This window comes from Crocodylus siamensis, chromosome 3, assembly GCF_052110815.1.
Source record: "Crocodylus siamensis isolate JL-2025a chromosome 3, ASM5211081v1, whole genome shotgun sequence".
NCBI classification, from domain to species: Eukaryota; Metazoa; Chordata; order Crocodylia; family Crocodylidae; genus Crocodylus; species Crocodylus siamensis.
Window position 1 is genome coordinate 73,149,081 of NC_143397.1, and position 27,573 is coordinate 73,176,653.

Below are 27,573 nucleotides of genomic sequence, written 5' to 3' on the forward strand. Positions count from 1 at the left end.
CCCAAAGAGATGCCTATCCAGCTTCTATTTGAAAAAAACTTCAGTGAGATTCCATAGCTTATCTTATAGCCTGGTTCATTATCCTGTTCTTATAGAGAAGAAGCCTGTCACTGCAATTTAATCTAAATCTGCTATCTACTTTAAAACCATTGCCTTTAAGTCATACATTTTTGGACCAGGAAACAAACTTAGGCTCATTACAAGACACAAGGTAACCAATCAAGTTTCAGTTCATGGAGTCAATCCAAGCAATTAGCAAATATACAGAGTTTCTCTCTTAGTTTTGGAAACCGGTGTAGAAGTATTATTATTATTAACCACTAGATGCCACAGTTGCCTGTGCTAATGCAAAATGAGCCTTGAATTGTTAATTAAAGGAAGAAGAAAAAGAAACAGTCCCTAACAAGCCTGCCTAACTGGTGTCCAACCCCCCCCCAACCAAACAGAGGCTGTATTATATTTCTGGAATAATGTGTAGCTACAGAATATTTAGCTTAATGTTTATTTCTGCTCAAGAGGTCTCTATGGTGATCTCTAGATTGACTTGTGGCAGGACACAACTCCTTGAAGATGTGGTTTTATTCTGAGAAGCATGCACATATCCTTTCAAGCGATGGGTCTGAGTTATAACTACTGATTCTAGTGACAAAATACTGCCCCCTAACCGCCCCCCCAACAAACAAAAAACAAACCCCCAAACACGTCGCATAGCTGATAGCCCCAGCACAGCTCAACCTGAGAGTACCGGCAGCGATCTGGTGGTACCTCATCAGTGGACCTATGCCAGCCCTTAGCTCTGTGCACCGACACGAGACAGCAGGGATCGCTGAAGCCCCGGCTTGGCTGGCAGCGGGATACAAGCTCCACATGAGCTTTCTTGCTGGATCAGCTCCCCTGACTTCCCGGCACCAAGCTACATTTGCAGGAGTGGAAATTAGGAGGAAAAGTGACTTTTAAGCGGAACGTCTCCGATGGGGAGAGCTTGGAGATGCACAAAAACCACCAAGTCCCCGATGACATTTTAGAGAACTTTTCTCAACCACACTTTTTTTGAGTGCCCTTATTTCAATGCCTAACATCACAGCACGTTTCTCATAAAAAAAAAAGTGACTAGCTCCAGCGAGCCCATTAAAGGCAGCAAGACCTCAGGCTGTTGCCATTTTAACAGTTTCCAACTCTCTTCCATCTTTTCCTGCTTCCCCTTTTCACTACAGGATCAAAGTAGGCACAGCTTTCAAGACGGAGGTGATCAGGAGAAAAGCTCAAATCTAAAGTGAAGCAAAATCTCAACTATAAAGTGAAGATCGGGGGGGGGGGAAAGTAAATTCATCCCCTAGCTTCCCTTAGTCAGTATTGGCATGGGGCTTTGCTAGCAAAGGATCTTGCAGTGGTGGTAAATTGACTGCCTAGCCACAGATTGCTTCTGGCCCCAAAGAGAAGCTGAGTTTCAGATGCACTACGCGTTCCCCCCCCACCAGTTGATTGCTTAAAGTGAAAGTTGCCCCAGCTTGACTGCATGAGGTGTCAGAGCTCCTCCAGGGCTGCAGAAATGAAATTCCTCCAGAGCTGAAGGATGATCAGCTCACCCAAGCAGGGATATCTCCACCGCCGGGCGGTGGGCTGTTAAAGAGCACTTGCATGTCCTCTAATAGCGCTCATTGCTGCACGGCGCTAATTAGCTAAGTCCGTGTAGCAGCAATCCAGCCAGAGAACCAGCGTTACTCTGGGTAAGTCACCTTTTCTTCCCAGATTGCAGAGTGGTCTGCTTTCATCTATTAAGCACGCAAGACACTTTTTTTTTTTGGGGGGGGGGAGGGTAATGCTTAAAAAAATGCTATAATTAATTGATGAAATGTCTGGACTGATTGGCAGCCAAATGCGAAAATAAAAGAGGAATTTCATTCCTCCAGCAAAAGAAGAGGTTACAACATTACTATTTTGGAAGGAACTGGGTTTTGTTTTTTAAATGCTTATCCAACTCTTCCAGAGCTTCTGCCATTATCGTGGTGTAGCGGTCTCCTCCCAGCCCTGCCTTCTTTGCATCTGAGTGCATTTCACGCTGAATGTGTATCCTCCTAACTTTGTGAACTGCAAAAAAAAACCTGGGGCCTTTGATGACAGGCTGTTACATACGGTCTCTGCACCTAAGACCTCCAGTAACTCGCACTTGGCTTGGTAAAAGATCATAGGAAATGAGAGTCTAGAAGGGACCTCGGGAAGTCTAGTCCAACCCCTTGCTCAAGGCAGGACCAGCCCCAACTAGATCCTCCCAGCCAAGGCTTTGTGGATTGCATCTCCAAGGATGGAGATTCAGCCACCTTTCTGGGTAACCTGTTCGAGTGCTTCACTACCCTCCTAGTGAGAGAGTTTTTCCTAATATCTGACCTAAACTTCCCTTACTGCAACTTGAGATCACTGCTCCTTGTTCTGTCATCTGCCACCACTGAGAAGTCTGCTCCAGCTTCTTTGTAACCATCCTTCAGATAGCTGAAGGTGCTAAAAACCCATTTCACTTGGGTGAGATGGTTGATCTTGGAAAGTAGGGTTAATTTCAGGAGGGTGCTGGGGGGGGGAGTTATTCTAGGTAAGGGGATAGGAGGGTCTTCAGACTCCGGGAAAAACCCCCTGCATTGAAGGGTGGGGAGTCACCTACCCTTCTACTGCTGAATGAGCCCACCTGAGTTCTGGAGTCACTCTCCCCATGAGATGTTGGCCTGAACAACGATCTTCCTTAATAAATGGTGACACTGAGAGGTGGGGAAGAAAGCTCCTGATAACCAGTGTAGTTAAACCACAAAATCCCAGAACATGAGGGTTGGAAGGAAGCTCAGGAGGTCACATCTAGTCCAACCCCCTGTTCCAAGCAGGACCAGCCCCAGCTCCCCATCCCAGCCCAGGCTTTCTCTACCCAGGTCTTAAAAAACTTCCATGGATCCACCAGTGGCACTTGCAAACCTCCAAGGCTCCAGCGCTCCCACCTTCCTATGCAGTCTGCTTTAGCGCTTTCCTACCCTCCTGGTAAGGGAGTTTTTTTTCCCCCCCTGAATGAGGCTGGCTTTGGTACATGCGGATAATGACATTCTCTGTCTTTGGGCTGTGCAATTCATTAATAAACGAGCGTTTGTTGGGTCTGGATGAGCTTTGAAAAAGGAACCGGGAAGAAGCAACCAACTTCAGCCTCGTGCAACTTGAATGTGTCATGCGAACCACACGCAGCGAGAGCGACAGCCGGTTTCTGGCTTGGTCTAAGCACACAGGCAGGCGCGGTTCTTGGAGTGGATGTGCTATCTTTTATTAAAGAGCGGGCGGGGGGGGGAGGGGGGAGTTGTTGGCAAGCTTTCGGGCGCAGTCAGGCACAGGGAAGTCTTTGCTGGTCTGAGCCTCCGAGGAAAGAGAGAGGAAGACAAAGCGGGGGGAGGGGGGTACATTTTGTTGGCTGAAAAGTTGGGAGCTGCCCCCGGCTCCGAGAACTCCTTTCCGAGGAGGGGCAGGACCAGCCTTTCCTCGTGAGGAGAAACCGGGCCACCGTCGCCCCGAGGCAGAGCAAAGCCGCCTCCGCGTGCCCCGCCTGCCTGCCGCTCTGCAGCGGGCCCGGCCCCGGCCCCGGGCGGTGCCCCACGCCGCCCGCCTCAGGTGCGGGAGGACGGGGCTGAGCACGGCGCGGGCAGGCAGGAAAAAAATCGTTTCCTTCCGGAGAGGCGGCTCGGGCGGGGACTGTGCCTCCCTCCACCCCTCCCGTCCCTGCGGCTCGGCCCGCCGGGGTCCCAGCAGCGGCGGGAGCCGCAGCCGCCTGCGGGGTGAGGCGCGGGATGAGCGGCGCGGGGGCGGCGGAGCGGTGGGAGGGGCGGGGAGGGACCAGGCGGCGGCAGCGGCGACAAGGTGCCAGCGGCGCGGCCGGGGCTCCTCGCGGCTAAGTTTCCCTGCCCGCAGCAGCAGCAGCAGCCGGAGGAGGAGGGAGCAGCAGCAGCCGGGACAGGAGCAGGAGCAGGGCGGCTCCCCGGCCTGGCCCTGCCCGGCCGCAGAATGGCAGCGCGGTCCCGCAGCCCGTGGCTCAGCGTGGCGCTGGGGCTGGTGCTGGGCTTCACCGCCGCCTCCTGGCTCGTGGCCCCGCGGGTGGCCGAGCTGAGCGAGCGGAGGCGACGCGGCTCCAGCCTCTGCTCCTACTACGGCCGCGCGCGGCTCAGGAGCAGCCCCTGGGAGGAGGGCACGGCGGCGGCGCCCGCGCCCGCGGCTTGGGAAGGGGCCGGCGCGGAGGAGGCGGAGGAGGATGGCGGGGAGCGGCCCGGCGGCGGCGGCAGCCACAACGGCAGCGGCGACGGGGGCGGCCCGGCGGGGTGCTCGCAGCCCCGCGGCTTCCTCTACGTGGGGGTGATGACGGCGCAGAAGTACCTGGCGGGCCGGGCCGTGGCGGCGCAGCGCACCTGGGCGCGCTCCATCCCGGGCCGCGTGGAGTTCTTCTCCAGTCAGGGCTCGGCCGCGCCCCCGCGCCTGCCCGTCGTGGCCCTGCCCGGCGTGGACGACTCCTACCCGCCGCAGAAGAAGTCCTTCATGATGCTCAAGTACATGCACGACCGCTACCTGGACAAGTACGAGTGGTTCATGCGGGCGGACGACGACGTGTACATCAAAGGTGAGGGGGCCCTTGTCTCCCCTCTCCTGGGAGGGAGGGAGAAGATCCGCACCCCCCTGCTCTGCCTTTGATGGAGGAGGGAGTCCTAGAAGCCGGGCTGCAAGGGATCTCTCGGCTCTTATGTGCTGTCTTAAATCTTCTACCATTTGTTGCATGTGCCACACAATTAGAAAGCGGGGGGCGGCGAACCCGGTATGAATGACAGAAACTGCCTCCTTCTACTGGCTGATAAATAAGCAATGCAAAGCAAGAGCTGCTTGCACTGAATGGGCTCACAGGAAATGAGGGTTGGAGATCAGCTCCTCTGACACCTCTGCTCAAAGTAGGACCAGCCCCAATTAGATCAACCAGTTATGCCATATCTTATCTTTATTTGCTGCATTTTCCACACACTGACAAAATTAGAAGGGGAAAAAAGTCAAAATTGGAAAGGGAAAAAAGGTACAAGTGACTGACAATGCTTCCTTCGAAGATCTGATAGAGTGTTAAGCAAGGCAAGCAAGAGTTGCTTGCACTGAATGGGGTCAAAGGAAATGAGGGTTCGAAGGGACCTCAGGAGAGCTTCCCGTTCAACACCTGTGCTCAAAGCAGGATCAGCCCCAACTAGATCAGCCCGTTATACCATATTTTATCTTAAATCTACAATTTGCGTTTTCCACACTCCCACAGAATGAGAAGGAAAAAACCCCAGTATAAATAACAGAAAATACCTCCTTTGACAGTCTGATAAAGTGTTAAGCAAGGCAAAGCAAGAGTTGCTTGCACTGAACGGGCTCATAGGAAACGAGGGTTGGAAGGGACCTCAGGAGATCATCTTCTGTGACACCCCTGCTCCAAGCAGGACCAGCCCCAACTAAAGCTAAAGCTTTGTTGAGAGGGGGTCTTAAAAACTTCCAAGGATGGAGAGTCCACCACCTCTCTGGGTAATCTGGCCCAGTGTTTTACTACCGTCCTGGTGAGAAAATTCTTCCTAATATCTAATCTAAACTTCCCTTGCTGCAGCTTGAGGCAGTTTCTTGTTCCGTTATCTGCCACCACTAAGAACAGTCAAGCTCCATCCTCTTTCGATCTCTCCAAACCATCCCGGACAGCCACATTGCTGCTTGCTGCAGTTCCTCTCCACCAAGCTCCCTCTGTGTCCCCGAGCCCATTGTACAGGGAGGCTAGAAGGGAGAGTGAGGTGGGCATAAGCAGCCCCCCCCTCGCAACTGTCTGTCTTCCACTGGCAGCCTCTAGGGAGCTGTGATTCAGAGGCTGAGAGACACTTTTCTCTTCCTACCGAGGCCAGAGCTTTTCCTCCCAGTGACCTTCACCTCTGGCAGGGGGGTCCTTAGCTGGGAAGAGGTAGGCTTGGAGATGTTGCAGAGCCCTGGAGAATGCCTGCTTGGGGCTGGGGATATGAGATTCCATGGCTGTGGGTGTGAGCCCCAGACAATCACTCTTCAGTGGCAGGTCAGAGAGAGAGAGAGAGAGAAGCACTGCTGTCCAATTCCCAGGTCTGTGGTGTCAGCAGTCTGTGGTGCCTCTGTCTCTGACCATCCACTGTGAAACAGCTGTGGAGACTTAGTGATCACATCCCTCTACTTCCTCTAGCTTCACTGTCCAGCCTCATCCAAAGAGGGAGGGGGGAATTGAGAGCAGACTTTAACTATCTGAAGGGGGGTTCCAAAGAGGATGGAGTTAGACTGTTCTCAGCGGTAACAGATGACAGAACAAGGAGCAACGGTCTCCGGTTGTAAGTTAGAAAAAACTTTTCCACAAGTAGGGTGGTGAAGCACTGGAACAAGTTACCTAGGGAGGTGGTGGAATCTCCATCCTTGGAGGTTTTTAAGGCCCAGCTTGACAAAGCCCTGGCTGGGATGGTCCTGCTTTGAGAAGGGGTTGGACTACATGATCTCCTGAGTTCCCTTCCAACCCTCATTTTCTATGATTCTTTAAGAAATAGCCAGGTGTGTCTATCTCTGGCTTCTGAGGTGCTGCAGGTTTAAGGCCACTCCCCTGTTCCCAAGCTTGGCTCTCCTGGTGGTTAGAAGCAATGTGTATTTATTTGCGCAAGCTACTGTGGCTGGAGCTGGAATCAAGTGATGCAAGGAACGGAGTTGGCTGCCCCCAAAGCTTTTAGTGATATTAGTATGCAGGAACTGAGGCTTTTCTCTTGGAAATCAATAATTTTGATTGTGGTAAGCGCAGCCAGGAGGATGTGCTGGAAATTATACTTCAGGGTCAACCAATTCCTCTGTCTCAAATAGGCATTTTATTTAGTTTTTTTTTTTAAAAAGGGTGTACTGTGAGCCTCTGAGAGTTCACAAGCTCCCTTGAAGAGGTTTTCTTGCTGCAGTGTGGTCTCTGATTTTGGTCGAAGGAAAGAACCCTGCCAAATTCTGCCACTTGCAGAGTTTAGGATGGACACTAGGGGAGAGGTTAACACCAGGCTTGTGGGAATTCAGTTATGCTTTTTTCAGTGTTGTGCATTTCTGCTTCTCGCATGGCTCAGCTGTGTAGCCTAAGGGTGGCAGTCCGTCCTCATCTTACCCCTTTGCATCCGAGTACTGCTGCTCACAAAGCACATACTAGAGCCCTGGCATGTTTAGGCACCGCAACATATAGTAATCAGCCAGATTTTAAAGATTTTAATTTTAGCTTCCTCACTTTTTTTTAAACATGGTTAAAACTTATCGGTTGGTCCTTACACGCAGGGAAATTGGTACTGTCTCCTTTATCATGCAAAGGATTCCTTTCAAGCTGTTGTCATGGTCTGCAAGGTATCTCTGAAAAACACTAGCATGTTTTTATTCAAGATTTACTGTGCCACTGGAAAATGGCCTTTTGCTATCTTCCTTTTTCAAAATACATGAGTATTTTGATGATAAAGAATGATTGCCATCAATAGATTATGAATATTATCAGTGCAATGGTTCTACTTGCAGTGAGTGCTAAAGATATGAGAAACAGCAACTTGCCTTTTTGAGGCATCTTATTAATTTTTGTCATTTGGTTTGCTTTTAAAATGGTCTGATGGACTAATTTGCTTCCTTAAAAATAATCCAGTTGTCCATGTGTGTATATTTAGTTACAGTAATATAGAAAAGAAACAAGTTTTTTTTAATACTTTATAATATGGAAGTGAGCTATATATATAAAAAGATGTGGTTGTCAGACTAAACATAAATGCAACATTTAAACTTCAATAAAATGTTCAATAACAAACTATTCAAAAATAGTGAAGAAGGGGTCCAATGGAAAAGTTTATATAGACTTAACTCTTGCTGTGTGGCTGTCTCTCAGAGCAGGTGACTGAATGCTGGTGTTTGAAGTATAAAATAATTTTCTACAGGCACAACTAAATTAGTGAACTGACGTTGATCTCAGAATTTTGGGAAATGAAGCCACAATTTCAATTTCTGGCATTTTATTTCATTTAACCTTGTTAGTTTACTGAGATGTTGGGTCAAATCACAATTTCTAAATTCTTCTCCCCCATCTCACTTTTGAAAATGGTTTACAAAAGCAGAGCGATAATGGCAAAACATCCTAGCTGAGGCATAATTCTTCCTGGCAAATGAGCATGAATACAGTTTTTGCCATTTTGTCCCATTTCTCTGAAGCTATTTTGGGAAAGTGATGCAGATGAGTATACACCAAAGCTTTTGGCTATATAAAATGTCATAGTAATGTCAAGCTAGGGGAGTGACATATATTTGAATATACCTTATGTTATAAATTTTGTGTAAATGCAGCTTAAAGCATATTTAGTTGTGTACTGGGGCACAAAGAACTACTTTAGACATTTTCAGAAACTGTTTCAAAGCAGCTTTTTTCATTTAAAGACAATTTGTCTTGTGGAAAATTAGATATCTATTAGAACAGATGAAAAGAGAATGTTTTTTTTTTTTCCTTAGGGGAAAAATTGGAGGAGTTTCTTCGGTCACTAAACAGCAGTAAGCCTCTTTATTTGGGGCAAACTGGACTGGGAAACACTGAAGAACTTGGAAAACTGGGGCTTGAGCCTGGAGAGAATTTCTGCATGGGAGGGCCAGGAATGATCTTTAGTCGAGAAGTTCTCAGGAGAATGGTGCCACACATAGGTGAATGCCTTCAAGAGATGTACACCACACATGAGGATGTGGAAGTGGGCCGATGTGTCCGTCGGTTTGGTGGAACCCAATGCGTTTGGTCATATGAGGTAAGAAGCGACAGATAAACTTCCATGGCTTTCATGTGCAGATTTCAACAGCAGAGCATAATTTAAACCAAGCAGATGCACCTAATCTGTTTCCCTTTATTTTGAAAGTATGTGTTTGAGAATATACATTTCTCACAATAAAAAGAGAAGAAAGCATTCATAGAGGACCACAGGAAAACTTCCTGGTATATTTCTACCCATATATATTGCATGTTTTCAGGTAACAGACTACTGGACCTTATATCAGTAGGAAGATGTATCATAGGTCTGCCATGCCATATAATTCCTGATTAAAACACTGTATTTAAGGTTTACATATTTGAAGACACATCTGTTATGCAGACTAACTGTAGAAAAACTATATACTGAGATTGTACTTATGTATGATCAGCAAAAAGTAACATTTTGGACAATCACAAAACATTATATTCTTCTGCAACCCAGATTTTTAAAGTATGTCATGTATTTAGAATGGGGTAGTATTTGTTATTTTCTTAATGATTCAGGTATGCTTTTAGCAATGAACTGTTTGTTGTCTGAGAGAGAAGTAGTAAATTAGTGTGATTAAAATTGAATTATGATAATGAATACAAGCAACGTAATAAGTCTCAGGAAATTGTTACTATCTGAGGAGCAAACAATTTATACTATTCGATCAGGATTTTAGGTGCCATTAGTATCCTAACACTTTGGGTACAGTGCTGACATTGTTACAAAAATTCTGTTTGCACAGCTTCTTCACTGGAGATGGTGTGGGGTAGTAAGGTTATACTTGTAGATAAAAATAGACTGTATACACTGACAGGAAGGGTAAGGGTGATAGTTGATACAATGAGTATGATTTTAGTTATTTTGACTGGTTCTTTTAATATTAATATATGCTTGCCCTTGTGGCACTACCTCATTAAACAGGGAAAAAAAATCATTTAAATAGGCCACTGCAAGGGGTTCTATGCCATTAAGGACAAAAACTCAGCAAAGTAATTGGTTTTGTGCATTATTGTTTTTCAGAAAGGTCCAGGAAAAGGTGGTAGACATTCTCAAAATTGATTTGAAAGAGTACATTGGTTGTAAATATGAATGAAAGTATTTCTTAAGCAGTTTAAAACCTCTCTCTGCTAAAATATTACTTACATGTAGTGGGAGTCTTGTATTTAACCACACTATTAATAAATGTTTTGGAGATTTTTTTTTTAATGACAAGGCATAACATTACAGTAATTGAATAGAGAAAATGATGTGCGTCACACAGATGACTTTGAAAATTTTGATAGAACTATCTAAATACTTCTTTAAATACATACTTAATTGTTAGCTTGTATTCCTGCAGTCTTATCTCCTGGGCTGTAACCAGGCAAAGTACTACTGAAGTCAGTAAAGCAGTGGTTCTCAATTTTATTAGACTCAAGGCACCCAACAGAAGATGCCAGCTTCTGGGTGTTACTCATTTCTTGACAACAAAAAAAAGATGAGAGTAATTCTTTTCTTATGGGGAACTTGGAAAGACCACAACAGTTTAGAATATTTTTGATGCTATGCATTCCTGTTTGCACACCTAAGAGTGCTAATGTTGTACAATACCCTTAGAGGATCTTGCAGCACTCTGTTTGAGGGTGACTGCAGTAAAGCTTTATGGAAGCAAGAGGGTTGGATTGTCTAAACATGTTAGAATGTAGGATGGCTTCCTGAGCTTTACCATGATTTAATCAGAAGTTATTTCCTTTCAGTTCATTCTTGTCATCTTGGATATTTATTTTGAAAGTAACTGGAAAATTAGGAGTACCTTTAGGGCCCATAACACTAGTCTTTTTGGTTGCAGTTTATTTTGTTATTGGACCCCTGGCACCATTGGATAAATGGACTAATGCTATAATTAAGGTTAATTTAGTTTCCTTTCTTCATTTAGTTCTGCATGGGCACAGAAACAGACCTACTTGGGTTTCAGTGTTAGAGTCTTAAACCATAAAATCTTTGGCTTAGGAACCATGAGTTTTTACAGCATCCAGAATAATGAGGTCTTCTGTCCTGACTGCGGCTTTTGGGAGCTAGTGCCATACCAAATAAAGAATACAAATGTAGATGTTAGATGCCACACTGCTAACTGGTCAATTTTAAGACTGTCCTGATATTAGAAGATTCCTAAATGTCACTCCATGTACTTGAAAAACCTTTAAAGTAGATGTACAATTAAAACAAACTTTTTGAGAGAGATTATGTCAGTTGTATATTATTAAGCTTACTAATATTGCAGCTATACAGGAAGGAAGTAAAATAAGTAAAACAAACGAACAAAAACAAAGCCACATAACGAATCAAAATGCAGTCACTTTCAGAAAAAATATATTTAGACCTAATATGTCTATACTTCTATTTAGAGATGCTACAAAGCGGGCTGCAACTTTTACAAGATCCATTTTTTCTCTTTCCATTTTAAAGATTTGCTTAATGTGGTGACTTTTAAATATAATCTTAAACCTTAAAAATGAAGCATTTAGAATCTGTCAATACATTGAACTTGACAGAGTGAATAAGTCTTGCGACACTCTACAGCTTTGCTATGATGTGGAACAAGAGCCCTAATATATCACTTTGCTGAAAGTGCTGTATATTATGATAAGCCAAAGGATTCTTTGGTTAACTATGTGCTTTGGAATAGTTTTAGATATTTAGTATGTTTCAGTTTGTTAAAGACGTCCTGTTTAATAATGTTCCTGCACTGACAGCACCATTGAATGTACTTGTATCTATCCTGTGAGGTGACTTTATGAAAATGGATTGAATTGCTTTACCCCTTAGCATGCTTTTTCTCGACGGCAGTAGAGCAACAAGTTGCTCTGCACATCTCAAGGAAGATTTGGGCCTTTCATACGTGTATACAGCTTCAGAAGTAAGCAGTTCATACCCAACTTGCCTTTAAGAAAACCTGTTGTGCTTTGCTTGAGAGATTTGTGATGAATATTTCTTGGACTAAGTTTCAGATTTCTCTCTGGAATGTCATTGTTCTGTTGGTTTTGCACATTTTGACATCCATCTACAATCTATCAGTGTAAATTGGGAGCAACTCCATTGAAATTGATGGAATTAAATTGGTACATGTCAGAGCAGATTTATGTCTTTTTCATTTTATTGTGAATTGGAATCTATGCATCATACATAGAGTACCATTTATAGTTTGCATAATTAGCTTTATGAAACGGGTGTTCCTAGTTCACTGTACTGTAGCTTTGTTTTCAGTTTCTGCTCCCCTCTGCCCCTGCCCCTGCCCTTTCTCCACCCCCCACCCCCCGGGTACTTTTTAGAGAAACAGGTGTTTCTAGTTCCATGTTCTCAATTTCTTTTTGTTTCTATGTAATATTTTTAAAGTCATATGTATATGTAGATTGCCTTTAGGAAGAGTCAGGGTTGTTATTCAGAGAAGATCTTACTTGACTATTATCTTAAAGGTTAAACAATAGAACTATGCTATGTGTTGAATGCCCAGTGTAACATAAATCAAATGGGTGTAATCACTCTTACCTATGTTTCTAATTAGGGAAAGATAAAAAACATGAATTCTATTAACAAAAAAATGAAGTTTGGAAACCTGTTTTTAAATCGTTGGGAAGGGGAAAGGAAGAAAAGACAAACAGGAGTTATCAAACATGCACATGGAGTCACCTTTTGCTCAAAAAGCTGGTATTTTATTGGTTAGCACAAGAGTTCATAGATGCTAGGGCTGGAAGGGACCTCAACAGATCCTTGAGTTTGATCCCCTGCCTAGGCAGGAAAGAGTGATGACCCCAGCCAGATGCCTACCCAGCCTTCTCTTAAAGACCCCCAAGGTAGAGAAGAGCACCATGTCTTTTGGAAGCCCATTCCAAATTTTGGCCACCTATACCATGAAGAAGTTTTTTCTGATATCTAGCTTAAATCTGCTCTTCGGCAGTTTGTGACAGTTGTTCCTTGTTACCCCAAGAGGCACCCTGGTGAATAGAGCATCTCTGATCCCTTGCTGCATCCCCCTAATGAATTTGTAGACAAAAATCTACATCCCACAAGTTGCATCCATCCCCCAAAGAGGGCCAATCTAGCATTGGGGATCGGAGGCATGGAGCTGTGCTGCGCTGCCCAAAATGCCCATCCCCTCTGCCACATTCTCATCTGTTGCAGAGCCTGCTGCTCTGCCATGTTTCCATGTCTGTGCTTCCATCTTTGCAGTAGGACCAAGAATGTGCAGTGAAAGTTTAAGTGCAGGCAGCTGGCCATTTTGGGGTGGAGGTAGGGGGGTGGAGACTTCCAGCCTGTGCTGGCAAAAGGCTGCTGACTCCTGGGTTAGGGAATTTACCTGGATTGTGAAGGATTCTAGATTCAGATATTGTTCTGCCAGATTTTAAACACAGCCATGAAGTAGCCTCCCACATCCTAGATGCTAGTGTCCTAAATACTGGAAATAGTTATCGTGTCTCAATCTCCTCTGTTGGAGCCATTGTGCTACAAATAAATGTTTATTGGGTTACTGAGAGACACGGGACTTATGGAACACTTACTAGGGTTTTGGGTTACCTACGTTTAGGTACCAACTCTCAGTCCCCTTCAGTGAATGCCTGTGGGAATCTATTTAATCTTCTAATATTTTTTTTTCATCTAAAACAAATACACTACTGCAAAAAGATTTTTGTGACAGATTGACTTTTTGCCATGAAAAAGGCTTTAAAAATCATTTCTAGCCTATTAATGTTTCTGATCATTTGTGTTAGCTGATCGTGAAAAAAATGTTTTGACAAATATGCTGATGACCCAATATTAAAATAATTTGTAATGTCAAATCATTTGTAATGTAACAGATCTGTTACAATTGGGTGATGCTGTTTTTTTTTCTATTGGCATGAAAAATTATAGTTGTTTTAAAAATTGAGATTAAAATGCAGAAACCCCCGCATGTTCCAGTTATTCCCTTTTTTAAAATGAAAGTTGAGAGTAGCTATGTTGTTAATGACTCACAATTCCCTCAACTTTTATGTCCAGGAAGGTTTATATTATTGAAGTAGTTAAAAGAATTTAAATGTTGTGTTTTTGGTTTACTGTTTCAGTGTGACTACACTGGAGGTTTGCATAGGCAAAGTAATCTGATTACTTTGTGTTCCCTTTTCAAACTATAGTGCTTGTTTGTAATTTTTTTTTAAGTTGAGTGTAAAGGACATAGCGCAATATTGTAAAGCACAAAGTAAAATGCAGGGCTTAAGCTATTCTGACAGCTAGCTCCAGCAGCAGTTGGGCAACAGCGGAGTGTAAATGCTGGGTATTGGATAAGAAAGAGGTGGAAAAGGGTGTTTTAGGAACTAAAAGGAGAGAAGTAGGGAAGATAGAAAGAAATATTAAGTATCAAAAAGTTCTATCTGGGTTAGTCAAAGCAATGAGTCTAACATTAAGCTTTCCATTTCTTTATTTCAGAAGTAGGGCTGGAAGGGACCTCCGTAGGTCGTCTAGTGCAACCCCCTGCCTGATGCAGGATCATCCCTATCCAAACCATCCTATACAAATTCACAGTCTAACATTTTAATAAACCCTGATACAACACAAGACCTTAACCTGCTAAATATAAAGCAGGGAGACCTTGGTAGCCATGTCCTGTCACTCCAGTGACATATTATGGTCCTTATGAGCTACTCTCTCCCTCTTTAAAATAAATGCCTCAGATTTTTCATCTCAAAGATAGTATCTCTCATTTTTTTTATTTTCAACTTTATGTATGGTGGGAATACATAAAGGGAATGTGAAGTGCAATTTGTAGCATAATACACAATACAGGTTTCCCTTGCTTTATGAGGGTTATGTAAGTACGAATTCGCTCTTGTGTGATGACCCTTTTTATACTAAAAATTCATTATATATGAGGTAAATTCATTCTTATGCGATCAATGTGATGGAAACCCGCAATCAGCTGCTTTGTGCGGTGCATTGTGGGAGTGATGCACACCAAAATATAGTCTCCTGTGTGGATATGTGCTCCTGGTTCATTGTCTGTGATGTGTTTCTGTAGCTGCCATCCCCATTATGGTGACATTCACCACTAACCTGTGCTTGTATGTACTGTCTGCTGTTGGTGAGTACCAAAATTGTCTTGTAAAAGTGGTAGAAATGGGTCTGGGGGTCAGTACTGTTGAGGTCTTGGAATGTATCCCTATTTGTTACATTGTAAAGTGGTTCCCTTTACGTGAATTTGAGTTATGCGCTGTTTTCCAGGAATGTATGTACAGCATAAAGTGAGGGAAACCTATAGTAGGATGGTCACAGGCATATTCAGTGAAGGCTGTTCTGTGAGGTTAGAGTTTGGATTTATTGTGGATTTTAAGGTTGCCTGCTAACTGGATGCCCCACCTTTTTCTCATGACTAACTGGTCCTTTCTTAAAGGAAAAAATGCCTTGTGTGTTTGCATGCTTTTTCAGACATGGGAATTCTCATTTAGTTGACCTCTGTCAGTATGTTGAAATGTAAAATGTAAGTGATGATGGAGGAAGTGGTTAGGGAAATCTGTGAGTATCGTTTTAACATCTAATGTGAGATGAAGTTGGGTAGCTTTATTTCAGGATGTTTTATTCTAGGAGATGAATATTTATGTCTTTTACTGAACTTTTGTAGAAGGCAATCTTAATGCTTTCATAGCTCGATGGTTTTTAAGACATTTCTTCAGAACTTAGTCTATTGAGGACAAATAACAGAAAGATTTGCTTGAAAAATAATCTAGTTGCTTATTCTGATGCTTTGTAATTCACATCTGAAAACACTTCTAAGTCGATTTAAGAATAATTTGGTCTTTTTTTTTTAAGTTGAGCAATTGCAAATGGTCTTTGTGCGGCTTGTTTATTCTTTGTGTTGTTTTCCAAATAAATTTCCCTGTGACTTAATATTTTTCATGTTTGTACTCGGCTTATAGACAGATCTTTGTTAGAAATGTATAAGTTCTTGAAGCATCATTATCAATTTAGTATAGCTGAGGTCACATTTCTTTTAATGTCCAGAGCAGAAGAGTACATGATCAGTGTCTGTAAAACCACAGTGCTCTATAGGATGTTATTTAAGGTTCTTGTGATACACAGACTGCTGTACTAAAATTTATAACCATCATGGGATCCCTTTTTACATTGGCTGTTGCTGTTTATCATGAAAAAGTCTTGACTTCTAATAATAGCTTTTGCAGAAAAGGAATTTTGGGGTGGGAGGTGGGAAAGTACTATTAGTGGCTGGTGCAGGGGTGGGCAAAGTGGTGGATCCGGCTAGCGGCTGGACTTCATTTCCCAGTAGCCCCTGCCTGCATTGCTTTGACTGGTTTCCATGGAGACCCCAGGAGCGGTAGAGTTGTGACAGCACAGGGCCAGGGTCTCTGTGGAGACCAGCGTTGGCAGGGTGGGTGGCTGGGTGGGGAGCTGCATCAGGGCCGGGAGATTGTACCAGTGATTAAGAATAATAGGACCTAAAATGTGTACATCTGATTTTCACATGGAAAGCAAGATATTTGAATGGATATTAATTTTGTTCATGTAAAAAAACCCCAAAAACATGGGATAATTGTGTGTAAGTGAGGAGGAATTTATATGAGAAATAAACTGTCAAAAGGTCCTATCTCCTGTTCATGGTTTATGGGAATTTTCTAAAACTAGACAAGTATATTGGGTGTTCAGAGGACTGATTTTTTTTTTTTTTTTGTGTGGGTATTACTGCAAAGCAGTATTCTATTTTAGCATCTTTTAAAGTGTGTAAAATGTTTTAATACAATTTACCAGTCTGAAAGAAAGAAAGGAGTTAGTACTATGTGACCAATTATCTCTCTTCAGCACACAGTTTAATCTGGTTGTCCTGTTTGTTTCACAATTTTTATTTTACTAATTGCATTCCTCCTTGAAAGCCTTGCTATCTAATAGGAAAGATAATTTTAGCTCTTTCCATTTATGTGCAACACTGTGGCTAAGTACAGGCAATCAAAAAGCCTGAGGCAGAATCGATTTCATCTTCACAGGTTTCTCTAAGCTGTGTAGATTGAACTGATAATGAAGTGAACTGATGTTCAGTTTTCAATTGGGAAAGGCAGGCAGGGGCCTGTGCTGACCCAAGCCACAAGGTTGGGGCACTAGAACATGCCTTCCAGCTGGCCCCTGTGGCAGCAAAGAGAGCCGCCCCCCCCCCCCCCCGGTCCTGGCCACCCAAGCCAGGTGTCTGGCTACAGGGAGAGCCCCAAGTCATCCTGGGATCCCTCTAGCCCTGATCTGCCCAGCTGGGGCAGAGGATAATTCCCCTCCTGTAGGGCCAGGTCTCGCTGATGCTCAGGGGGGAGGGAGAAAGAAGTCCCTCCTACTGGGGCCAGCCTCCAAGACTGGCATTTGCCTATGTAGAGGGAGCCCCACACCAGGCTGTTGCCAACATGAGTCACTGACATGCAGGGCGGAAGGGGAACAGCCAAACCCAGGTCTCAGGCCTCCAAGCTGGGCTCTTCTCAGCTGGGGGGGAGTGGCTCTTGGGGTGGTCCCCTCTTCCCCCCACATCTGGGCCAGTTCCATTAAAAGAAGGATAGTGCCCTGCTGCCCAGCACAAGCCCCTTGTGCTACCTGGCACATCTTGCTGGCTGCTGCTGGTGCTGGGATCTGCAAAGAGCCCTCTGCAGGCTAGCAGAGTTCTAGCCTGCAGGGAGCTGGTGGGAGAGGGGTGGTTAGGAAGGGGGCACCATGTACATAGCCATGGGGAAGCCCGGAGAGCAGCTCCCTCAGGTAAGTTGGGAGTGGGGATTGAGGCTCCCATAGGGAGGGAGGGAGCCGGCTGGGCAGTGTGGGTGGCTTGAAGCCTGGGGTCTCGGTGTGTGACCATAGGTCCCTGGTGGGGAGTGGGATGGGGCCACAGGTGGCTCAGCAGGGGGTGGGGCTGGCTCCCTGCTACTGCACACACTCCCTGAGGGGGAGTTGGGGGGGAACCTGTGCCCCTCCAGATCTGTGTGTGGGGCAGGGGTAAGGATGAGAGTGGGCAGCTTGCTGTGGGCTCAGGTTCCCTCCCCTGCTGCCTTCCCCTGGGGCCTCTGCGGCCAGGGATGCTGGATCTGGTGCAGCTGGGTGGGGTGGCTGGGGAAGCTCCTTTCCACTGCTGCGAGCCCTGCGTTACTCTGGTGATACATCTTCTGCCTGCCCCACAGCAGTGGGGGCAGCAGCATGGGGTTGTGCCCCTTGTTGATCTGGGGTGAGCAGGGGGTGCATTTGCTAGGACAGTGCGGGGCTCATAGCAGCAAGGAGCTTCTGTACCTGGCCCAACTCTGCCCTGCTGTTGCTGCTGTGGAGGTCCTGGGGGAGGGCAGCAAGGTGGGGAGCCTGACCTCACAGTGAGCAGCCTGCCCCCATCCCATGAACAGATCTGGGGGGCATGGGTTCCCCATGCTTTCCCTGGAAGTGTGCACAGTGGCGTAGAGCTGCGCTGCCCCCCTCCTCTTCCCCCCCCTCCCCCCCCGCCAACCCCACCCAAGCCTGCAGCAGGCAGCCTAAACCAATCCTCCCATGGGCTCTGCTCTGGATATGCTGCCCACACTGTGGGGAGGAGCTGGGCTTGGGTGCTGGCAGGACTTGGGTGCTGCTGCAGGAGGCAGGGGGCTGCGGATCTGGGGCCCTGGCCCTGGCGGTAGCCTTGACAGCTGGCGTGCCCCTCTGGCAGGGCTGGTGGGAGGGCAGGGGGCTGTGATAAAAGGGCCCAGGGGACTGGGTGGGGAGTGAGGGGCACTGGCAGGGCCAGGGGGCTGTGACTTGGGAGTGAGGGGCCTGGATCTGCATCCTGGTGAGCTAAGGCAGCAGGGGGAGCTGATTTTCATGATAAAAACCCCAAAGTCAAAATTTATAGGTACTTAAAATTTATTCTACTAAAGTGATTGAGGCACTGGTAGGCTTCCAGATTGCTTTACAATTGTAAATATATCAATAAAACGTTGTGCTCAGTTGATACATGTGTATATATAGTGGCATTTTGTTTTAATTGTGGATTTTTATCAGAGAATTTGTGATTTTTTTTTTTGATAAGGGAAAACCAAGATCCCTGTTGATCAGTGTGGTGTGGTAGTGCATACGGGAAAGTGAAAGCATTTAGGCTCTCATACTGATTTTAGGTAATGCTTTCATTATAACCCTATGCACTATATCTAGGAGGCAGATTCAAATTCAGAGTTCAGAGTGGGAAATCTAATTGAAGTCCTTAAAATAACTATGTTAAATACCTATTAAGTATGTTCTTGAATACATGGTGCTTATTGACTCTAATTGGAGCTACTAGGTACTCAGTATGTCAGAGATCCTATTCTGTTTACTTTGGCATCTTAAAATAAGCTTTAGGAATAAAACATAGGTGCTTTGGACCATTTTGCTGTAGGACCCTAACTTTAGGAATCCATTGACTATTTTGGCTATTGTTAATAACATTACTGTCAACATTGTAAGCCAGACTTTTAGTACTATATGTATGCTAAGAAAAACTTCTGTTTGACTTTCTGGCATGATGCTCCAAATATTTCTGTAGCATTGTATGTACATGCTATAAACTCTGTACATGCTATAAAAACTTCAGCTTTTGAAGGTTAACAGAGGTTAATGCCTTTGCTAAAAACGGTGAGCCAGATCTTGAAACGTATAGATTCTTTTTAACCTTCTGTTTCCAGACATGTCAATTAGGGTATGTACCTAGGTTCGTGAGACCCAATCTATGATCACATGGCTTGCTTTAAGTTCCATGATCATAGTTTGTGCTAAATAAATAGTAAGGTGAAAATCTAGTAAAATTCAGTTGTGTTTTTTTTTTTGGCATGTGTTCATCAGTATAAGCAATAAAATACATTGGCTAACCAGTGTATAGTGTTTTTAAAATAACTTTCCCTACTGGATAAACGGGTGCTTAATGTATCTATAACTGCTTAGATGTCCAACAGCTCAAGCTGTGTGTATAAATAGAGGCGGACTTCTATCCTGCAAACAGGTGCTTGACTTCTAGGCACTTGGGCTGTTCTTTTAAAATCAGAGACTCAAGTGTGTTATGTTCTGTGGATCCCTAAACTTGTAGGATGCGCTGTAGAGACTGTTCTCCTGCCAGTGAAGCTTCCTTAGGTTTAAATGTCTAGCACTACTGTTACATTTTTAAAAACAAACCCTTTACTAGGAGATACGAGTTTGATCCAACAAACTCCTGAATTCTTTTTGTTCCATTTCATGTAAAATAAGGGCCGGGGTAAAATATTCTAGACAAAAATAAATAAAGCTGTTTAAGTTTCTTCTGAATTTTTCCTCCTGGTCTTAATTAAACTCTGATCAATAACAATGATATTAGCTTCTGATCTTGAATTTAACTTGAATATTTTTTTTTCTCTCTAAAGGTCATTGCTGTACTTTCAGCGACCCATCCATTACTATCAAAAGCTCTCCAGACAAAACCAGAGCAATGGTATCTTGAAGTGTTTTTAAAAGTTGCATTTAGACCATACACTAGTACCTCTTTAATTTCTTACTGACTACTGTGTTAAAGACAGAGAAGCTAAAACCCCAGGTAATTCATGTTCCCTCATAGCAGCATTGTTTTGTACTCTTGTATAAAATTGGTGTCCAAAAAACATACTACTACCATGGATCAGTATCTAAAATGGGCTCTTGAAGAAAAAGTTTTAAGAAATTCCTTTGTGCTTTGTGGCATAATTTTTCCTGACAAACTTTACTATAAATATTTCATTACTTTTCCCTCCGCATCAAAAGTGCCCCAAACACTTAAATCAAGTCTTGACTGTCTTGGGGGGGGCCGGGGGGGGAGCAGGAATTAACTTTATAACTCCCACTGAAAGTAGTTCTGCCTTAAGAGCTCAAATGCAACATTGTATGTTTTGTGCTGTAACTGCACCTTAATATATTAGCCATTGCTACTCTTCTACTCATTTGAGAGTGCATTTTGTTAATAATATATTTGAGAGTTTCCTCGGATTTTTCAAGAATAAAGGAAGCATGTCATAAGAACTCTTAAACACAAAAGTTGTTTCGTACTTTGAAATGTTGCTGGAGTCTCCCTGCAATATTTTCCCACAGCATGAAGATACAGAAGTTTATTCTTTCCCTTCCTTCTATCAAGTACAGGTTTAGGCCCCTTATGTGGAAATTTTTGGGTTACTTTTGTTGTCACTGCTTTCAATAGATGCTCTTAGTAATTTTTTTGCTGTATGATGGTTAGGTCTAAGTGTCAACTGCTAGAGTGTGGGTGGCTGGCCTCTCATTGTTTTCCACATTTCATAACTTTTAAAGGGTATTTGCCCAAATACTATCTGGTCAGATATCTTTATTTTTTTTTTAAATGAACATGCTGATGGGATGAAATTTGTTTCGTCAACTTTGATAAAAAGTAGAAATTTCTGAAAATAAATTAATGTAATCCAGTTGCTTAATCTTGTTTCTGAAGTTTAGTTTTCATGCCTACATCAGATATTTTCTCAAGGATGAACATCATTAGTGATGACTCACAACTATTAAGCTCTAATTTTCCTTTGTACAATTATGCTGCCTTAAAGCTGCTGCCAGTGAATGATCAGAACTTTAAAAATTTCATTACCTTAAAAGGCATTATTTTGTCCTCTAACATGTGACCCGTGTTTTGAAATTTTACTATACAGCCAAGTTTGTATGCAGGGCTTTACACCACTACTTTTGCTCTAGAACAAGTTATTATAAAAGTAATCAGAATAACAAATCTAAATGTAACAGCTTGGAAAACATCCTCTTAATACAAAGGAATTTGTTGTTCAATGCGTGCTGCTGGAATACTGAAGTCTTGTTTCTTAGGTCACTGGTTTGAATCCACATTTAATACCTGTAATCCTAAATATAAAATGTATCTGATAGTCTGCAAACAGAGTAACTATAAATGCATCAATATCAGAAAGGCAGGATGTTTCAGATAGGGATTCCCAGGGATGTGTTCTGGGTCTTGTGCTCTTATAACTTTTTTAATTAGTGATTTGGATGCAAGGATAGAGAGCTTTTTTCTCAGGCTTGCAGACGATACAAAACTGGGAGAGGTTGCAAACACTTCCAAGCATAGGATTAGAAATCTAAACTGAAGAACTTGCTAGGAGGTAAGAAATGAATTTCAACAGACAAATGTAACATGCTAAATCTGGGGGAAGCAGGGAACCTGAATGCACAAATACAGAATCAAGGATATTCAGGTGGACAATAGTGCTGCTAAGAAGGATCTGGGGGTAAGGGTTGATCAGAGACTCTGTGTGCCATCAGTTTGATGCAGTTGTAAATAAAGAAAATATTATTTTGAGCAATATTAACAGAAATACTATAAATAGCACATGGAAAGTGAAAGTACCAATCTATTTGAAGCTGGTTAGGTCTCAACATTGTGTTCGGTTCTTGGCTCTGTACCTTTGGAAGAATGTAAAGAAAGAAAGTAGAGACAACTTTGAAGCAAGCATCAAAGATGATAGTGGGGTTGGAATGCAAGCCATATGAAGAAAACTGGAGAGAACAAAGTATGAATAGTTCAAAAAAAGGAGATTAAGATGTGGGGGCATTACAGACGTTTTCAGAAGGCTACTATCAACAAGAAGGTGAACAATTATGTTCTTCCTTTCCCCACGGGGCAGAAGATGAAGTAGCAGTTTTAAGACAAAGAAAACCATTTATTTCAGAAAAAAATTTCTTGTCATCTACACAATAGGACAGTGGAACAGGGAGGATGTAAAATTGTATTCACTGGAGGTTTTCACACACTTGCCTGGAATAGCTTAGGAATAATGCATTTGTGCAGAGAGCTGGGTATATGACTTTTAAAGTCCTATCCATCTCTGCGGGCATTTTTACACGTGGTCTGGGAGTCGGGGAGTGGGGTGGTGGTGCTGAGGGCAGTTCTGAGAGCTGCTTTAATGAAAGTGCCTGGAGCATCTCATGTATCAGCATCTCCATGCTTTAAAATGGCAGCTGGGGCACTTTATCTAAAGCTTTTCAAACAAGCTTTAGTTAAAGCATCCCTGCTGCCATTTTGAAGTGTGGGGACACTGATACATGAGAGGCAAAGGCTGGCTGGAGCAGGCAAAGGTAATTACCAAGCTGCAGAAGACTCAATTAATTGTGTCTGCTCCAGTGAACTGTAATAGTAGGAAAAGATAACTTGTTTGTTAGATGCTTTTCACCTGAATTGTCCCATGCTTGCCTGCTGAGTGCTAAAGAGTATAATGCACCCACAATAATTCTAGTTGTCCCAGCATAGCCAAGGTAGGCCTTCAACTCTATGGAAATGTAAAGACTTTTTTGTGGTTTTAACAGAATATTATCTTGAATAAAGAGTAAAATAATAAAAATGGCTTGTTCCCAAGTCTTTTTTGTTTTCTCCTTTTTATCAAAAATTGTTAAAATTTTATGAACAATAACTGATCATTTTAACTGGCATTTTAACATTATGCATTCAATCACAGGACAGAAAATCAGGACTCTCATAAAAGCAGACCCTCTATTCTACATTTGACTCTAGGGGCTATGGAAGTCGAATGAATCTAATAAAAATATGCCCTTTAAAAGTGCAGTAGGTATTATTCAGCTCTATTCAATTGCTTCCTAAAAGTCATTATGACCTCAAGGGGACTAGGTTTGTAAAATGGAGGAGCACAAAAAAACAAAACTTCCCCATTGGCTTCAATTCAGTAAGTTCAGAATGCTTACTTCTCTTTCCACTTCATCCTTAAAAGTACACCTAAGGAGCACATACAAGTTTATGAAATTGTAAGGACTTGCCAGTATGTATCCTTCTCTAAAACAGCATACATAGTTCCTTACATGCCACATTCACCTTGCCACAAGGGCTCTGTTCCCTTCCTGGTCATGTACAGGAAGGGTGGAGCTCTCTCTTTAGTATCTCTTACCACATCACAGTGGCTGTAATGAGTTTAAATCTGTAGCTTTTGGCTGACCAGCAATAGGAAGTCGAGTGATCCCAGTGTTCCTCCATTCTGTTGTGGAAGCCTTTTCTCTTGCTTAAAACACCACAAAGAAGGATGATGGCGTGTTTGTATGCAGTTGTTCTTTGGAAGGAAGGTAGAGAAAGTTTGTCCAGTCTGGGTTTTTTTTCCTCCGTCCCCTCCTCCTATAAAGAAAGGGGAATGAATACTGCCTGCCATAATGGTTGCTGGTGCAAGAAGAGGAATCTGTCTCTTTTGAGTCCCCAATATTCATTTGAGTTATTTGGCAGGTTGCATTTGGGGTAAAATGGACAAGAGTCTGATTTGATCCCATTATTTTTATTATTTAAACAAAAGCCAGCAGGGGTTTTCCCTCCCCAGTAGTAGGCTTTGGATTAATGCCAGAGGCTGTTGAATGCAGATCAAAACACTGTTTATAACATTACAGTTTAAAAAAATGGGTAATGCCAACAATACCTACTGTGGAAATTAACCCAAAATTAGCAGACAAGGTTCTTTGGGTAGATGTGATATCTTTTATTAGGCCAACTAAATGGAAAAGTTGTTCTTTGCAAGTTTTCATGCAAAAACGCCCTTCTTCAGGCATAGAGAGAGTCTGCTGGTGAACTCTGTACTCTTCTGGATAGAATAGAAACTAATATGTAAAATGCAGGTCTGTGAAAATGCAAAAGCGTGGGAGTGAGGATCAGAGGGATGGAAGATTATAGGTGTGAGACAGGTGTGGTGGGAAGTGGTGAGAGGGAATGTTGAACTGGTGATACAAGAATATAGCTGGGAAAATGCAGACAGGTTACTTGGAGTTATCAGATGGCTTATAATGTGCCATAAATCTAATGTCTATATTTAGTCTGTGATTTTTTTTGTATCCAGTAGATATATGAAGTGAAGCGCATAGGCTCATCTACAAAAGGTGTTTTGTATCTTCCCTTTGAGGATTAGAACTGAGAGGTTGGAGAGAGAGAGATTGTCTTGTGAAAAGTGTGCACCCACAGGTAATTGGGTATTTCTGTCTTTGATAGATTTTTGGCATGCGTTTATTCTGATACACAGTTATTGTTTGGTTTCTCTTACATATTTTCCAGCAGGGCATTTAGTGCACTGGATGAGATGTATAACATTTCTGGAGGTGCAGGTGTGAAATCTAGGAAGGGTGATGGTTCTATTGTGGGGTATAGTAATTGTGGGGGTGGTGGAAATACGCTGGTAGGTTTTACATTTTTTTTGTCCAACCACGTCTGGATCCGTTTAGTGTACTTTGGGCCATAGGATGTTTCCTGCTGGTGATGAGGCTTGTGAGGTTCAATAATTGTTTAAAGCCTAGGATAGGTGGTTCTGGAAAGATCTCTTAAGAATTGGGTCTTTTAGTATGGGTTGCAATTGTTTGAGGATTTTTCATATAGGTTCCAGGGATGGATGCTATGTCACAGCCCTGCATATTGGCTTCTGTTCTACCCTGGAGACTACACAATTCGCTAGCAGATTTCCTCTATGCTTGAAGAAGGGTGTTTGTGCCTGAAAACATGCAAAGAACATTTTTTCCAACTATTTAGTTGGTCTAATAAAAGATATCGCATCTACCCAAAGCCCCATGTCTGCCTATGTCCTTAAACCAATATGGCTACAACCAACAATCCCAAAAATAGCACAGATTTGTGACTTGTCTGTTGGTTTGCCCATTGAGATATTGATATTCTATAAATATATGTACAGATTGATTATACCTAAATAAAAGTAAGACCCTTATCTTTTAAAAAAATTTTTTTATATGCACACACTATGCTGAAACCAAGTATTATGGAGAGATTTGTTTAAAAAAAAATCCATGTCATGCTTTATATAATTTCTGTTGCTCCCCTCAAGAAATGTTTATCACTCCTATATCTGATTAAAAAAAAAATATATTCTCCTTTTCTTGTTGAAGTCAAAGAGTTTTATCCTATGGTATTATAGTTACATTACCAAAAGTTCTGTAGCTCTTATTTAAGCAAGAAGCAGCATAAAGGAGGGATGGGATAATGACAAGGAGACTTGAAATAGATACTAAAAGTTCGTAGGGGTTTGCCTATGGGGCCAGTGACCCGGCCAGTGAGCCAGCCCTCACTGCTCCAGAAAGGGAGCAGAAGGGCAGGGCCAGCCTTACCTGGGGTTGCCCTGGTGGCTGCGAGGCCCCATAGGCTTGCCTGGGGTTGACCTGGTGTCTGCGAGGCCCCAGCAGACAGTACAGTCCAGCCCAGAGATTGGTTATTGTCTGCTACAAATAGGTTAGCATGAATTGAATCTTGCAGCCTTTACTTAAATATAATTTACTGAATAAGTGTTTGTGCATTTGCTCTCCTGAATTTTTCTCTCAATCGGAACTCCCTCAAACTCCTGTCTTCACTCTGTTCAAGTTTCCTTCATTTTATAGCTTCCTCGTATGCTCATCTTTGTGCCTTCTGCCATGCTGCCTTTGCATATATGGTATAATCTCTGCATTCCTGCCCATCTTATGATCTCTTTACCTTAGTTTTCTCTGAAACCTTTCAACGTGAATCCAATAGAATAGAAATTTGTAAAGAAAGGTAAATATTAAATGAAAAAAATCTCCAACCATGAAAACAAGTAGAGTCAAGCTTTCTTGTCTCTGTAGGGAACTTCAAACAGTCTGCTCCTTGTCATTTTTATACAAGCATTGTCCAGTTCCTGCATGGGGTTCTGTCTGCTGTTCTCTTGTCCTGATTAGTTAGACAGTGCCCCCTGACAGATGTTAAAGTAAAAGCACAATGGGATCTGATGGAAGATTCCAACAATTGTGTTTCCTGTCATATCACACATGCATATCAGGAGGTGTGGAATCCTGCATCAGATCCCACCATGCCGTGTTGGCTGTACAGGGAGAGCCCAGGTTTGGGCTCCTGCTACACTGGCAAGTAGCAAGCTTGGCTCTCAGCTTCAGGAGAACACTATGTTCAGCTGACTGGGGCTTCCAGCTGGGGAGCAGTTGGTTGACTGGGGTGCTTCCCCAGCTGGAAGCTTGTATCAGCTGAGAGACTTTCCAGCCTCTGCAGCTTACAGGACTCTTGACAGGCTCCTGTGGGTTCCAGAGCCTGGGTACTGGCCCCACATTCAATTAAAGGTGCGATTAAGAACCAGCCACGAAGCTATTGCACATACATTGTGTAATAATGTTGTTGTTTTTTTATAGGCACTTTGAGTAATAACTTTGGGGCCTATTCCTCATTTTATCGTGCCATTGATTGATTGATTAAATGTGTTGCCAGGTGAGTTTAAAATGTTATTAACCAGCTAATCAACTCTTAAGTGTAATGTCTGTCAGGGGCCTAAGTCGGCTCTTCCTGTTTTTTCTCAGCTTCAAAATGCCAAGAATACCTATTCATTATAAATAATTCCTGCCTTAAAGTTGGACAGGTGTTAAAATAAAGGCTGTTATCACTGTCAAAAGGAAGGCTTTTAATAATATGTAGACATATGAAACAATAGGGGGTAATTTTCCCTGGATTTTGCTCTGTAGCATATTTACTCTGTAGCTTTCCCAAGCTGTCTGTCCAAAGCGTACACTACAATGGTGTTTGGCCCTGCGGGGGAGGAGAGGTATGGATGGAGGGTGGTAAGCTGAACCTAATTGCATTCATCAAAGAGCTACTGTAGGATGAAATTATCTGTAAGGTTTCACATCTGGCTGATTCACTGGTGTATACTGAAGCCCTCAGTTTTTGATAGGCATCTGTATCCTGGACTGGAGTGATTTCAGTGTGATATTTTCTCACCTTTAGAAAATAAAATAGACATGTGGTAGAAACAAATAAGTA

At 43.2% G+C, this 27,573-nt stretch overlaps 1 protein-coding gene across 2 annotated transcripts in view; it reads left to right on the forward strand.

Annotated features, from left to right (window-relative positions):
* The first annotated feature begins 3,388 nt into the window (after positions 1–3,388).
* Positions 3,389–27,573, forward strand: part of CHSY3 (chondroitin sulfate synthase 3) — a 252,663-nt gene continuing 228,478 nt past the window's right edge. Inside the window, exons 1-2 of one of the 2 annotated variants that reach the window (XM_090038509.1) lie at positions 3,389–4,630; positions 8,530–8,813. In XM_090038509.1, coding sequence (XP_089894635.1) covers positions 4,024–4,630; positions 8,530–8,813 — 891 coding nt within the window. In that variant the 5' untranslated portion in view covers positions 3,389–4,023. The remainder of the gene's footprint in view (positions 4,631–8,529; positions 8,814–27,573) is intronic. The other variant, XM_090038510.1, reaches the window with a different exon arrangement.